This window comes from Doryrhamphus excisus, chromosome 21, assembly GCF_030265055.1.
Source record: "Doryrhamphus excisus isolate RoL2022-K1 chromosome 21, RoL_Dexc_1.0, whole genome shotgun sequence".
Taxonomy (NCBI): Eukaryota; Metazoa; Chordata; class Actinopteri; order Syngnathiformes; family Syngnathidae; genus Doryrhamphus; species Doryrhamphus excisus.
Window position 1 is genome coordinate 9,978,758 of NC_080486.1, and position 16,359 is coordinate 9,995,116.

A 16,359-nucleotide genomic window follows, 5' to 3' on the forward strand; every position below is an offset into this window, starting at 1 on the left:
TTTTCTCTCTTAGTGAATTTGTTTCCTGGCTGATGGAAATCGGTGAAACTGGCAACCCGGAGGAAGGGGTCCACTTGGGTCAAGCTCTGCTGGAGAATGGCATCATCCACCATGGTGGGTAACTAATTCCCTTCAGCCTAACTTTGTGCTAGAGCATGTCATTTGCTAAGCTAACCGCATCTAACGAGCACGCTGCATGCTGCCACACTCACTCTGCAGAACCTCCACTTGTTTTATGTCTTAGCAGGTCTCTCATCATTTAAACCCTCCCTTCAGACACTTTAGGTAAGGGATTATGGCTATTAATATATATTAATAGTTTGTGCATGTTTGGTGTGCTTTAACAAGTCAGTTTAGTGTATGAACCTTTTCTTGTTTATTTTTTTCTGTCTTCCTAACAACGAAATCAGTCTAGGGGGCCTTATTGCTTCCCCGCATCACTAAAAACACGTGGAAAACAATGCAATGTACATTGTATGCTTGTGGATTGATTTATTTTGAACATGCTTAAAAAAACGTACATATAAGTACATCACATGTTGGCACTTGCACCATTCAGCATGGCCGAAAAGGAGTAGGAAGAAGCAGAGTTTAATGTAATTTGATTTGAAGTACAACATGTTTCCATTTACGTTTCTACAATTCAAGGAAAGGAGTAGGACGAACCAGAGTTTAACTTAATTTGAAGTACATCACAAATTTCCCCACTGAGGGACGAATAAAGGCATATCTTAATGTTGACACTTACACAATTCAACATGTCCGAAAAGCAGCAGGAAGAACCAGAGTTGTACAAAACTTAATTTGACATACATCATGTTTACACCTACAAAATTTAACCTGACCAAAAGGCAGTAGGATGAAGCAGAGTTTAATACAACTTACATTGATGTACATCTCATGTTTATGTTTCTCCAATTGATGATGTCTAAAAAGGAGTAGGAAGAACCAGAGTTTAACATAACTTCATTTGAAGTACATCACATGTTGACACTTGCACCAACTTGTCCGAAAAGGAGTAGGAAGAAGCAGAGGTTAACATAACTTGATTTGAAGTCCTCCATGTTAACATTTTTGTGTCTACAATTCAAGGAAAGGAGTAGGAAGAACCAGAGTTTAATACATGTTACAGTGGAGTACTTTACATGATTACACTTGCACAATTGAATATGTCCGAAAAGGACAAGGAAGAAGCAGAGTTTAACGTAACTTGATTTGAAGTACATCATGGTTACATTTACATTTCTATAATTCAAGGAAAAGAGTAGGAAGAACCAGAGTTTAATCCAGGTTACATTGGAGTACTTTACATGATTACACTTGCACAATTGAATATGTCCGAAAAGGAGTAGGAAGTAGCAGAGTTTAACACAACCTACCTTGAAGTACATCATGTTTACATTTACAAAATCCAACGTGTCTGAAAAGAGTAGGAAGAAGCACAAGTTACTTTGAAGTACATGTACATGGGCACACTTGGACAATTCAACATGTCCTAACGGAGTGAGAAGAACACGAGTTAAATTTAAGGACTTATTGTTATGGTTGCATGTTTCAACATGTAAGAAAAGGAGTTGGAAGAAGCAGAGTTTAACACAACTTATGTTGACGTACATAACATGTCCGAAAGGAGTAGGAAGAACCAAAGTTTAGCACAAGTTACAGTGAAACACTTTACATGGTTAGCCTTGTACAAGTCAACACCATTCGAAAAGCAGTAGAGCGAACCAGAGCTTAACACATGGTTACACTTGCACAATTCATTGAAATGTGCGTGTTGTCACATAGTCACGGACAAACACCAGTTTAAACCCGAGCCCGTCTTGTACCGCTTCCGCTTCGACGACGGAACCTACCACCCGAGAAGCGACATGCATGACGTCATCTCCAAGGTAAGCAAAGTGACTTAAGCGGGACGACATTCATGAAGACATCGAACACAACGCCGATAATTGTGTTTCTTTCTTTGTTTTTCTTCTCAGGGCGTTCGACTCTTCTGTCGCCTTCACAGCCTCTTCACTCCTGTCATCAGGTAGGTCAGCCTGCAGGTGTATGCAAAGGATATTTACATCAATGTTATTCATTTAATTTCCGGTTCTATGGTTATCATCACACTTTTTGTCATTACAAAAAAAACCATTAACATTAATTCATTCATTAATTTCTACCACGGGGGGTTGCGGGGTTGCTGGAGCCTATCCCAGCTGTCTTTGGGCGAGAGGTGCGGGTACACCCTGGACTGGTCGCTAGCCAATCACAGGACACATATAGACAAACAACCATTCACACTCACATTCATACCTATGGACAATTTGGAGTCGCTAATTAACCTAGCATTTTTTTGGAATGTGGGCAAAAACATTCCTTAACATTCATGAAACTTTCAGACCGTTTTAGTGTCGTAAATACATCTGCATGTTATACTTTTGATGATGTGTGTCTTTATTTGAGGAGCCCAGAGAGGGGGCTAACGTCATTGCAGCACCCCAATGAATGCGTTTCCCAGATGCAATACAGTATGGGAAAACTTTTAAAGAGTTTTTTTAAATATATATATATATATACTCATATTGGTACATGTTTGTATATTTGAGTGTGAAGTTGCTGTATGATAACTTTAGTGACTGTTATATTGTTATATACAATATTTTTATACACTATACTGTTATATACAATCACAGGGCACATATAGACAAACAACCATTCACACTCACATTCATATCTATGGACAATTTGGAGTCGCTAATTAACCTAGCATGTTTTTGGAATGTGGGAGGAAACCGGAGTAAAACCCGGAGAAAACCCACGCATGCACGGGAAGAGCATGCAAACTCGACACAGACATGGCTGAGGGTGGAATCGAACCCTGGTCTCCTAGCTGTGAGGTCTGCGCGCTAACCACTGGTGCGCCATGCCGCCGCATGATAACATTATAATAATAACACAGGTTACACAGGCAACTCTGAACCACTGACGTCACTTCCTGACATCAATCACAGGGCACATATAGACAAACAACCATTCACACTCACATTCATACCTATGGACAATTTGGAGTCGCTAATTAACCTAGCATGTTTTTGGAATGTGGGAGGAAACCGGAGTACCCGGATACATGCAAACTCCACACAGAAATGGCAGAGGGTGGAATCGAACCCTGGTCTCCTAGCTGTGAGACCTGCTTGCTAACCACTCGACCACCGTGCAGCCTGCCTGCTGGTGTATACAAAGGATATTTACATCAATGTCATTCATTTAATTTACGGTTCTATGGTTATCATCACACTTTTTCTCATTACAACAAAACCCATTTTCTACCACTTTTTCCTCACAAGGGTTGCAGGGGGTGCTGGAGCCTATCCCAGCCGTCTTCTATGGTTGAAGACCCATTAACATTAATATGAACCCATTTTTAGAAGAATAAATATCTGTTATGTGACGGAGAGTATTCCCATCAATCCATTGAGTCAATGACATGTTGCTTAAAAGATCACATTGTCCCAATCAATAGAGGAAACAATGGCAAGTTTTATTGGACTTAGCACGCATGCTTTGCTTGGTTGCTGAATGCTTCGCCGCATCAAAGCCGAGTCACCAATTAAAAACAAACATCCATGCTTTCTCCGCTCCTATTGGAGCCAACCGCTAAAAACCTAAAGGCGGCTTTTTCTCCATGCGTGTGTTTTTGTTTGTGTCTTTATGTCAGGGCCAAAACCGCTTTACGCACAAACCTTCTTTTCTGGCTGCCAGTCTTTTTTTTTTTTTTACTATACTGGCGCTCGCAGCATTAAGGAGCGTGGGTGCGTTCTCAGCACAATGCAGCACACAGCCTGGGAATGCCAGACTCTAATTGGAGCAAACTAATTAGGTGGGAATTTCCTGGCACGGAGCTGGATGTGACATCCCAGGAAAGCTCTGGATCAGGTCACCTTTAACCCCCCACAGGGATCACGTGGGGGGCTGCATGCCGACAGTTCGGTAAAGGTTGCTCATAAATTAGAGTGAATATGCGCTCCTGTCTAATAGACAATCTTTGGCTCGGGTTTTTGTTGCAGGTCCTCAGCACAGCAAATAACTCCTGTCATACAGTATAAAGGATCTTTGACTAGCGTTATTGTAGTTGATCCTTAAAAACAGCATGATGCTCCTAATTACATCGAGGATCTTTGACCTGCATTACTGCAGTAGGTCATTTAAAAACATCAGGATACTCCTCTAACATAGAGGATCTTTGACTTGCGTTATTACAGTATGTACTTTAACAACAGCAGGGGGGTTCTGTCATGCAGAGGATCTTTGACTGACATTATTGCAGTTGATCCTTTAAAAACATCAGGATGCTCGTCTCACATAGAGGATCTTTGACTTGCGTTATTACAGTATGTACTTTAACAACAGCAGGGGGGTTCTGTCGTGCAGAGGGTCTTTGACCGGCATTATTGCAGTTGGTCTTTTTAAAAACATCAGGATGGTCCTCTCACATAGAGGATCTTTGACTTGCGTTATTGCAGTATGTATTTTAAAAACAACAGGGGGGTCCTGTTGTACAGAGGATCTTTGACTAGCATTATTGCAGTTGGTCCTTTTTAAAAACATCAGGGTACTCCTCTAACATACAGGATCTTTGACTTGCGTTATTGCAGTCGGTACTTTACAACAGCAAGGGGGTCCTGTTGTGCAGAGGATCTTTGACTAGCATTATTGCAGTTAGTCTTTTTTAAAAACATCAGGATGCTCGTCTCACATAGAGGATCTTTGACTTGCAGTAGGTCCTTTAACAACAGCAGGGGGGTTCTGTCGTGCTGACAATCTTTGTGTCCTTAAAACATTATCTCAGTTAGTTGTTAAAAATATCAGAGCACTCCCGTCACATAGAGGATCTTTGACTCACGTTATTGCAGTTGGTTCTTTAATAGAGGGATTGTTTCATCTAGAGGATCAATGACTAGCATAAACATATTGCTGAGCCATTTGGGCCTTTAACCAGGTTTAAACTACAAATCCATTGATTCTTCTTTTGTCCTCGTCTCACTGTCCTCCAAAGTTTCACGGGTTTGTGTCACATTGTCTTTTTTTTGTGCAAAAGCGTGCTGACTACAACCGCTAATGGAAACAAAACAAGCTCCTTTCCCTGTGCCGCCCCCTCAACCTGCTGTTTCCTCTTGCTGGACATATGGGTGCCCACTAGACTGGAGTTTACCCCCCAATTTATCACTCCTGACAGCCTCTTCTATTCAGCGGGAGAGGGCGGGAGGACTTTCTGTTTCTGGTCCAAACAGTTTTGGCGTACTTGTTCAGTCACATACGGTTACATAACACAATGTCGCAGTGTAGAGGAAGCTCGGCAGCAAACAAAACAAAAAAAAAAACGAGTCCGCCATACTCCATGCTTACACTAGAGTGTGTGGCGTTAGCAGACACATTTGCATGTCCTCACAGTAGTTTAGTGGACTTTCCCGTGTCGGCCATTATTTGGCCTTTGCGTGTCCCTCGGGGAGGGGGCAGGGGGGGCCTCCGTGTTCATGGGAAAGTCACGGCTCTGTTTCTTGGAGTCTGGCAGGCTGAGATGGACATGAAGGGGGAGAGGGGGGGGGGGGGGGGTCTAGGGACCAAACACCGCTCAGTGGAATGTTGTTTTGCTGGCACCAATTGTCCACAACTTATTTAGCACATTTATATCACTATTTGAATTTTCATTATTATTATGATCATTGGGCGGCACGGCGGACTAGTGGTTAGCGCGCAGACCTCACAGCTAGGAGACCAGGGTTCAATTCCACCCTCGGGCATCTCTGTGTGGAGTTTGCATGTTCTCCCTGTGCATGTGTGGGTTTTCTCCGGGTACTCCGGTTTCCTCCCACATTCCAAAAACATGCTAGGTTAATTAGCGACTCCAAATTGTCCATAGGTATGAATGTGAGTGTGAATGGTTGTTTGTCTATATGTGACGAGTCCAGGGTGTACCCCGCCTCTCACCCGAAGACAGCTGGGATAGGCTCCAGCACCCCCCGCGACCCTCGTGAGGAAAAAGCGGTAGAAAATGAATGAATGAATGAATTATGATCATTATTACGGTATTATTCTTATGGTTTGTAGTTATTAATACATGTTGACATATGTTTATTTTTGCAGGGACAAGGATTACCATTTGAGGACCTACAAATCAGTAGTGATGGCCAACAAGCTCATAGATTGGCTTATAGCACAGGTATGAACTATCAAGCGGTGTGCGGGTGTACCTAATGATGTGTCTGCTTTGAATTTGACCGCTGTCTCCGTCTCTTGAAGGGGGACTGCAAAACGAGAGAGGAGGCGCTGATTTTGGGAGTGGAGCTGTGCGACAATGGTTTCATGCATCATGGTAAACTAAGTAATGAATCAAATAAAAAAAAAATAAAAATGGAGCACGTTTCAATTTACTCTACTTCCCCTAGTGCTGGAAAAGAGCGAATTCAAGGACGAGCCTCTTCTCTTCCGCTTCTTCGCCGACGAAGAGATGGAGGGCTCCAACACCAAACACAAGCCCGTCAAGCATGACCTGAAAATAGTGGAGAACGTCATTTCCAAGTCTCTACTGGTGAGTGATCCCTTACTTCCTGGTGGTTTGGTTTATTTACCCAAGCTGTGAGGTGATCAGCCTTGTTTCCTTTCCCCCCCAAGATAAGACCCAGCGACGGAGGCTACGGCTTCACCCTGGAGGAGAGGAACAGGGTGCCTATCATCAAATCGGTGGAGAAGGGCTCCCCGGCTGAGGTGACAACACACATCATTTAATTTGGAATAAATAAACAGTAAACATGGTTTCTTGTGATTAAAAGATGGCCGGCCTGGAGGTGGGCAAGAAGCTATTCGCCATAAACGGAGACCCGGTGTTCCTCAGGCCGTTCTCTGACGTAGAAGTCCTCCTTCAGCAGTGCTTCAACACCAAAGGACCTCTCAGGGTCCTGGTGAGCACCAAACCCAGAGAGTAAGTTCTCACGTGCGGAACATCAACACACATCGTTCCATCTTACAGTTTGTATCTGTGCTTTGCATCCAGGACGGTGAAGATTCCGGATTCTGCCGACGGTTTGGGATTCCAGATCCGTGGCTTCGGCCCGTCTGTGGTGCACGCTGTCGGAAGAGGTAAGAGGACACCGGCGGTCCCCCGTCTGGAAGTCATTTCTGTTACTTGTCATGTTATTGCGGCACAGTGGGAAGCAGCGCTATTTGGGCTTGGCGTGGCATGTTTTCTCACATGCTCTTGTTTTGGAGGGGGGGTCTCAGCATTTTTTTGTGTGTATTTGGTTTGGACGTTGCTGCGAGTACATCAGCCTCTCTACAAAAGTACCATCTTTTGTCAAGCTAACCCAAGGACGCGTGTTTAAAGGGCCTCCATCAAGGTTAAGACAAGATAAGCGTCCAATAAAAAAAAAAAACAGTCCATGTCTTTATCTGCTTGTTCTCAGGGGAATTTAACCTTGTTTTCCCATCACAACCATTCAAGTCAAACTGGACAGTATGTCTTGTATCCTTCCTGGAATTGGACACACATGTACAGTAAGCTTGTTGGTCATTTCTAGTGGATAATCGTAATAAATAAATCTATATATTTTTCATTTGAAGTTGGAAAATAAGAACTTAAAAGGCCAGAAAGGTAGGTTTTTTTTTGGTTCAGTTTTTAAAAGTTGTTTACTTCATATAATATAAATATATTGAAATAATTTAAACAAAATGATATATGTAAATATTTGTTGTAATATTAAATTAATTAATATTAATTAATATGAAATATAATAAAATATAACAATACTTAAAAGTTCAAAATTATATATTTTATGAATAAATAATAAATAATTAAATAATAATAAATAATTAAATAATAATAAATAATTAAATAATAATAAAATAAATAATAATAAAAATAATTGTATTATTATAATAATAATAATAAGTGTGTTTTTCATTTTAAATTGTATTTGACAACAAAATAAATATTCTTGACAGATGCATTTTCACAAGGTTCTTTTTTTATTGAATTAATTAATTTTAACTTAATGTAATATAAATATACTAAATAAATATAAAAAACACATAAATGATTGTTCCAGTATTATAATAAATTATACACATAATAATAAGAAAATATAACTATATTAAAAAGTACCAAATATATATGTATATTTAAGAATAATATTAAAATAATTGTATAATAATAATAAATGTATGTTTTTAATTTTAAATTGTATTTGACAACAAAATAAATATTCTTGACAGATGCATTTTCACAAGGTTCTTTTTTTATTGAATTAATTAATTTTAACTTAATGTAATATAAATATACTAAATAAATATAAAAAACACATAAATGATTGTTCCAGTATTATAATAAATTATACACATAATAATAAGAAAATATAACTATATTAAAAAGTACCAAAAATATATGTATATTTAAGAATAATATTAAAATAATTGTATAATAATAATAAATGTATGTTTTTAATTTTAAATTCTATTTGACAACAAAATAAATATTCTTGACAGATGCATTTTCACAAGCTTCTTTTTTATTGAATCAATTAATTTTAACTGATTAATTTTCACAAGGTTCTTTTTTTTATTAATTAATTTTAACTTAATGTAATATAAACATATTCAAATAATTTAAATAAAATCTCACATATAAATGATTGTTCCAGTATTATAATAAATTATACAAATAATAATAAAATATTTAAAAGTACCAAAAATATATGTATTTTAAATAATAACATTATACATGTAATATAACAAATAAGTGTGGGCCGAATTCGGCCCCTGGGCTTTGTGTTTGACACCGGTGCTTTATCCCTTCTGTGTTCATTTGCATCCTGGTGTTAGCAAAGCGTGACTGCATGTATTCATATTAGCATTATCCCATTGACTTAAATCTGTAATGTCATATATAGGCTGTGTGCATTTTCTAATGATATTTAGTCTTGTACATGATGAGTTATTTTTTTTGGTCTGATTCATAACCCTCAGAGCAGCCCTCGTCTCCGCCAGATAAACAACTTCCCTCCTCTCCATCCTCTCACACACTCCTCCTGAGCGGCCAAAACAGGAACTAACATCAGGGGGGAAAAATGTGTATACAGGATGTGGAAGACTTAATAGCTGCAGTTCCTGAACGGTCTTGCACCTGCATACCGATGTGCAATGCATTATCCGCCTACCCCCCCTCCATCTCATCTCAACATTTCTTCTCCTGCTTCGTCGTCAGGCACGGTGGCGGCCATCGCCGGTCTCCACCCAGGCCAGTGCATCATCAAGGTGAACGGCATCAACGTGAGCAAGGAGAGCCACGCCAGCGTCATTGCTCATGTTACGGCGTGCAGGAAGTACCGGCGACCCACGCAGGTAAGGGATTCTCATTCAATTTTTGGTAAAACCGCTTTAATTGCAATATTTTTCAATGTAATAAGTGAAGTGTATAGTCATATATTTATTTGTAGTGCGTATGTAATGTAATGTAAATAGGAAATGATGTGGGCTGGGGGCCATTTGCAACCCGCGGCTGTTATTTTAATGCCCCCCGGCTTATTCTAAAAATATGATTTAACAAGAGAACTAAACAAAAACACAACAGCAGCAAAAAAACAAAAAACAAAAAAATCTGCAGTCATTTTACCATAAAGTAAGAAAAGTAAAATAAGTTTTACCAGAATAAATATAATAATAATATAAATAAATAAAATCTAATCTATCACGGAAAAAGGTCTTAATTTTTTGAGTAATAATGTAATATTATGAGGGAATAAATGAATTAATTTCTGGAAAATTTGATTTCAGAAAAAGTTTGAATGTTACGAAAATAAAGTCCAAATATTATTGGAATAAAGTCACAAGGAGAAAGTAGAAATATTTTATCAATATATTTAAAATAAAAGCAGTCAATGGAAATGGGGAAAAATAGCAGTAATTTTACAGGAATTAAATTAAAAAATTAAGATAAAAATGTCACAATTTTATGAGATTAAACTCAAAATATTATGAGAAAAAAATATATTTTTTAATCGCATAGAGTTGAAATATTAAATAATTTTTTTTATTAATGAGTAAATGTAATATTATGAGAAACAACTTTAAATCACAGCTTTTGGAAAATTAAGTAAATTGGTATAGTATGGGAATAAATATCACAATGTTATGAATAGAAAATTAACAAAAAATATCCAAGACAGAAACTCATACTCACTAAAATTATTTTTCCATCACAAAACTGAGATGCAGTTTTTTCTTAAAAATATGAAACATCTTTACATAACTACAGTACATGTGTTACTACAAAATATCAAAGCGTCCCTTTTTGCAGTTTGTAGCCCTCGGTGGAAAAAGTTTGTACACCCCTTGCAGTAGAGCGTTCCAGTTAGATAGGCCTGATATTAAGTAAAGACACAAGGGAGACGCCCTGTGTGTGTGTGTGTGTGTGTTGGGTTTAACTTGTATATTAGAAAGACCGCAGACCATTCGGCAAGCGCAGCATGTAAACTTGGCCCCGTAAAGCCACAGTGGCTTTGGGTGTGGGTAGACGAGACAGACTCACAACTGTGCGGTTTGCTAGCGGCCACTGCGGCCTCCTCCAATGCCATGTTTGCACATGTTTGGAAAGACATTTCAATGCGCGCTGCGCCATATGGTGTTCCATTTTTTTTTTCCTCTTTACCCCAATGCAGCAAGATACAATAAAGTGGGTGTACAACAACAGTGAAAGCGCCCAAGAGGACGGCCAGAGAAGCAGCCAGAAGGCCACCCTGGAGGAGAACGGTGACGGCTTTGAGTGCAAAGTTGAAGGTAATCGCACCGTGGAATTACTCACATGGGGGAAAAAAAAACCATTCCGCTTCAGGTGCTTGCGGACGGATCGCAGGCACGCTCACGAACAGCTTGCTTGCCTTTGCTAGTTAACATATCAGATCCTGCACCGACACATCTGGATTGTGTTAGACCCGGCAGAGAGGGGGGTGACACTAAAACAGCTTGTGTATGGTATCTCACGAATGCTAATACACAACTAGCATCTTCTCAAGGGACAATATACAGTTAGCGGTGCTGGAGCCTATCCCAGCTGTCTTCGGGCGAGAGGCGGGGTACACCCTTGACTGGTCGCCAGCCAATCACAGGGCACATATAGACAAACAACCATTCACACTCACATTCGTACCTATGGACAATTTGGAGTCCTTTTAAGGAGTTGTTTTTTTTTAATATTCATATTGGTACATGTTTATATATTTGAGTGTGAAGTTGCTGTATGATGACTTTAGTTATATTAGTTATATTGTTGTATACAATATTTTTATACACTATACTGTTATAAACAATCACAGGGCACATATAGACAAACAACCATTCACACTCACATTCATACCTATGGACAATTTGGAGTCGCTAATTAACCTAGCATGTTTTTTTGGAATGTGGGATGGAGCCTATCCCAGCCGTCTTCAGGTGAGAGGCGGGGTTCACACTGGAATCGTCGCCAGCCAATCACAGGGCACATATCGACAAACAACCATTCACACTCACATTCATACCTATTGGACAATTTGGAGTCGCTAATTAACCTAGCATGTTTTTTTGGATTGTGGGATGGAGCCTATCTCAGCCGTCTTTGGGCGAGAGGCGGGGTTCACACTGGACTGGTCGCCAGCCAATCACAGGGCACATATAGACAAACAACCATTCACACTCACATTCACACCTATGGACAATTTGGAGTCCTTTTAAGTTGTTTTTTTTAATATTCATATTGGTACATGTTTGTATATTTGAGTGTGAAGTTGCTGTATGATGACTTTAGTGACTGTTATATTGTTATATACAATATTTTTATACACTATACTGTTATATACAATCACAGGGCACATATAGACAAACAACCATTCACACTACGCGCTAACCACTCGACCACCGTGTCGCCCTGTATGTAATCAATTCTAAAAAATTGTCTTCTGCGATCTGTCAGAGGTGATGGACAAAATCAACACCATCGCCATCATCGACGGGAAGAAGGACCATGTCAGCCTCACTGTCGACAACGTCCACCTGGAATATGGAGTAGTCTACGAGTACGACAGCACAGCCGGCACCAAGTGTCACGTGATGGAGAAGATGGTGGAGCCCAAGGGGTTCTTCAGCCTCACCGCCAAGGTAGCCTTTCCACAGATACGCCCTGCTTTTTTTTTTTTTTTTTTTTTTTTTTAATGCGTCACCGTTTCATCGGCTTCCTTCTGTCTAGATCCTGGAGGCGCTGGCCCGGAATGACGACACCCTGGTGCAGATGTGCGGGAGCTTGACCTCCAGCTGTGACGTGATCCCGGAGGAGCTGCAGGTGTGCTTCGATGGCATGTGCGGCGAGAGGGTGGAGCACATAAACCGCCGCATTACCAACTACAGGAAGGTAAATCAATCATCCCTCGTTTATTTTGGATAATTGGTTCCAGACCCAACTGTGATCAGTGAATTTCCACACAATATGATTCCTTCTTTATGAATGGAATTTTTTTTGTAGTCAGAACTTGACAGAAACCTGTCTGAGCTTTATTAGAGCCCTCCGAAATATGAAATAACACCCCTACAGTCATGTTTACACTCGTGTGGGTTACTGTAAATGTGTTACAGTGCTGGGAGAGCACCAGTCATAGCAGTAGCCTGTTTTTTTTTTCGGGATTATTGTGCCCACTGCTATTCCGGCAATCAGGGTCTGGTGCTTGTGTGTCTCACAGCCATTTTTATGCTTTGAAATGCTTAAATGCATTCATTCATTCATTTTCTACCGTCGCGGGGGAGCCTATCCCAGCTGTCTTCGGGCGAGAGGCGGGGTACACCCTGGGCTGGTCGCCAGCCAATCACAGGGCACATATAGACAAACAACCATTCACACTCACATTCATACCTATGGACAATTTGGAGTCGCTAATTAACCTAGCATGTTTTTGGAATGTGGGAGGAAACCGGAGTACCCGGAGAAAACCCACACACGCACGGGGAGAACATGCAAACTCCACACAGAGATGGCCGAGGGTGGAATTGAACCCTGGTCTCCTAGCTGTGAGGTCTGCGCGCTAACCACTAGACCACCGTGCCGCCCTGCTTAAATGCAATGCAAAAAAAAAAAACAACATACATGGCTCTGTGTGGAAAATGTGATTGCACCCTAAACATAATAACTAGTTTGGCCACCCTTAGCAGCATCAACTGCAACCAAGCAATAACTTGCAATGAGTCTGTTATAACACTGTGGAGGAATTTTGGCCCACTCATCTTTGTTGTTGTTGTCATTCAGCCACACTGGAGGCTTTTCCAGCATAGGATTCAGATCAGGACTTCGACTCGGCCACTTTTTTGTTTTTCTGGTCTTGAAGCAGCAAAACAGCCCCAGACCATCACACTACCACCGCCATATTTTACTGTCTGTATATCTTGATTTTTCTATTATATCTGTTCAAAGGTTGCTAAGCTTCATGTACAAAAGCATGTTAGAATTGAGTCTTTTTCTCTTCAGTTTGTGTCACGGCCAGGTGGCCCAATACTTTTGTCCATCCCGTGTTTTCCAGCCAGTCGCTCACGTCGCCTGTGTTGGGAAATCTGTCATCCCGATGCGTGCAAAATGTGTCTCACGGCGTTAAAGCTGGTCTTGTATTAATTACCAGTCGTGTATAAATAGCCCCGCTCAGACACAATCATCCCTTTTTTTTTTTTCCTGTCAGATCTCTCCTGCTCCACAACATTCCTTCTTAGACCCCTCCAGGGAAAGGAAAAGGGGGGGGGGGGGGGCAGATAGGACAGAAGCGGCAAAGAATGTCATTAGAAGGAGAAGGGAAGGAAATGACAGAAGTGGGAGATGTTAACCCACAGCTTTGGAATAGTTCCCAAAGTCTCCAGAGGCCCGCATGAGATGCGGTCCTTGCGGTCCTCTTTGCCGTCCATCTGGATCGTATCACTCGGGTCAGTGTTCAATCTCCCTGAGATAACTGCGGCAAAGTGTTTGCTTTCAGTACCGTCGTTAAAATATAGATTTCATGTGTTGCTCAAGGTGCTAGAAGTGTTTTCCTTTGACGCCGTCGCTCACAGCATCAGCTGGATCGCGTCCGAGTCAGGATGGGCGCCACGTGATACCGAGCAAATGTTTTGTAACTACAAACCAGTGGGTGGATTGTGTGTAACATGTGTGTGTGTGAATACACTTTACCACCATATTTTTTACGCATAAATGCAACACTGTACTAAGTCATAGAGTCACAATGAAAAGTTATTAAAAAATAATTAAAAGTTTTTTTGGGGGGAAGGGTAAAATTGCAAGAACACGTTTTCAGGAAAAAATGCAACATTCCAAAAGCATACATTGGTAAAGTTGGAATTTTACAAAAATAAAGTAAAAAAAAAAGGGAGAAAAAAAAAAACAATTTGCTAAATATTTATATAAATATTAATTTTATGTTTATATTTATTCATATAGTTTATATTTTTATTATATTTCCCTCCCAGGATTATTTGTTAAAATGTTATGTTTTTATAAAATATTTTTCAGAATATTACGACTTTATTCAAAAAAGAAAATTCACATCTAACATTTTATAAATATGTATTTTTTTTTTTTTTGGGGGGGGGGGGGGTAATATTGCAAGAACATGTTTTCAGGAAAAAATGCAACATTCCAAAAGCATACATTGGTAAATTTGGAATTTTACAAAAATAAAGTAAAAAAAAAAAAGGGAGAGAAAAAAAACAATTTGCTAAATATTTATAGTTATAGTTATAGTTGTAGTTGTAGTTGTATTTATATTTTTATTATATATTTCCCGCCCAGGATTATTTGTTAAAAATTGTATGTTTTTATAAAATATTCTTCATAATATTATGACTTTATTCAAAAAAGAAAATTCACATATAACATTTTATAAATATGTATTTCAATATGTACATTTATTCTCCTGTACTAAAAAAAATCTTACTTTTAATATTTAAATATTAAATTTACTTTACTTATTAAACTTTATTAGGACTGAAATTATAATTTCACCATTTAGGCCTCTCACATGAATTTTTTGTACATTTTTCTCAGAAATTCCAAGGGTTGTGTGTGTGTTTTTTCCCTTCCTGCGTGGCCCTGTTACTGCTTTGTAGACACATGTGCCATCAATTTGTAAGCATGACGAATCGCATAAATAAATAAAAAAACATATCTAAAAGTGAAACCACCATGGCCATTGTTTGTGGAGTGTGTTGACATTACAAAAGAGCATCAGAAACCGCCGACGAATAGAACAATGCCGCAATACAACGTGTGAGTTCTCCTCACATAAAAGCTTTGAACTGATTCATTGCAATGTCGCGATGCCTTCATGTGTGTGTTTGTTTCCCCGCTTCGCTTTCCCGATGAATCCACCCGTGATGTCATCTGTACCGACATGATTCCATACATGACCGCCTCTTTTTTTCTGTCTTCCATTGCACCAGTTTGCACGGGTGTTGAAGAACAGGGCGTGGCCCACGTTTAAGCAGGCCAAGGGCAAGGTGTCCCCACTCCACAGCAGCGACTTCTGCCCCACCAACTGTCACGTTAACATGATGGAGGTCTCCTACCCCAAGACCACCACCTCTCTGGGCAGCGCCTTCGGTGTGCAGCTGGACAACAGGAAGAACACTCTGGAGAAAGGCGGACGCGGTGGCTCAGAGCAGGGTGAGATGGGATTGGATGTTGTGCTAAAACGCTATATTGTTTGTAATTATCTTCTACTAAAGCAAACTGTAAATTAGCAAAAAATGTAATCAGTAGTTCAAGCATTACGAGCTAGCTCTGGCAGTTTAGCCTCATTCCGGACAGGACGTCATTGGAGTGACACCTTTGAGACTTGTCCGAACCATCTCAGTCTGTCCTCTCTGACCTTATCTCCAAGGCCTCTAACATGTAATGTCCCTCTCATGTACTCGTTCCTGATCCTATCCATCCTGGTCACTCCCAATGAGAACGTCAGCATCCGCATCTCTGCTACCTCCAGTTCTAATTCCTGTCTTTTCCTCAGTGGCACGGTCTCTAGACCAAACAACATGGCCAGTTGTTTATACTATGGTGTACTCCTTCCTGATCCTATCCATCCTGGTCACTCCCAATGAGAACGTCAGCATCCGCATCTCTGCTGCCTCCAGTTTTAATTCCTGTCTTTTCCTCAGTGGCACTGTCTCTAGACCAAACAACATGGCCAGTTTTGTATACTATTATGTACTCCTTCCTGATCCTATCCATCCTGGTCACTCCCAATGAAAACCTCAGCATCCGCATCTCTGCTACCTGCACTTCTACTTCCTGTCTTTTCCTCAGTGGCACTGTCTCTA

The 16,359-nt window shown here is 40.2% G+C and overlaps 1 protein-coding gene across 6 annotated transcripts in view; it reads left to right on the plus strand.

Annotated features, from left to right (window-relative positions):
• The window catches only part of prex2 (phosphatidylinositol-3,4,5-trisphosphate-dependent Rac exchange factor 2), a 110,524-nt gene that overhangs the window by 62,279 nt on the left and 31,886 nt on the right, over positions 1-16,359 (plus strand). For all 6 annotated transcript variants that reach the window (XM_058059627.1, XM_058059628.1, XM_058059625.1 and 3 more), the window contains 14 exons: positions 14-114; positions 1,789-1,892; positions 1,983-2,032; positions 6,133-6,208; positions 6,289-6,361; positions 6,435-6,577; positions 6,661-6,753; positions 6,819-6,967; positions 7,040-7,125; positions 9,245-9,381; positions 10,698-10,815; positions 11,990-12,174; positions 12,263-12,424; positions 15,484-15,706. In XM_058059627.1, coding sequence (XP_057915610.1) covers positions 14-114; positions 1,789-1,892; positions 1,983-2,032; positions 6,133-6,208; positions 6,289-6,361; positions 6,435-6,577; positions 6,661-6,753; positions 6,819-6,967; positions 7,040-7,125; positions 9,245-9,381; positions 10,698-10,815; positions 11,990-12,174; positions 12,263-12,424; positions 15,484-15,706 — 1,700 coding nt within the window. The remainder of the gene's footprint in view (positions 1-13; positions 115-1,788; positions 1,893-1,982; positions 2,033-6,132; positions 6,209-6,288; positions 6,362-6,434; positions 6,578-6,660; positions 6,754-6,818; positions 6,968-7,039; positions 7,126-9,244; positions 9,382-10,697; positions 10,816-11,989; positions 12,175-12,262; positions 12,425-15,483; positions 15,707-16,359) is intronic.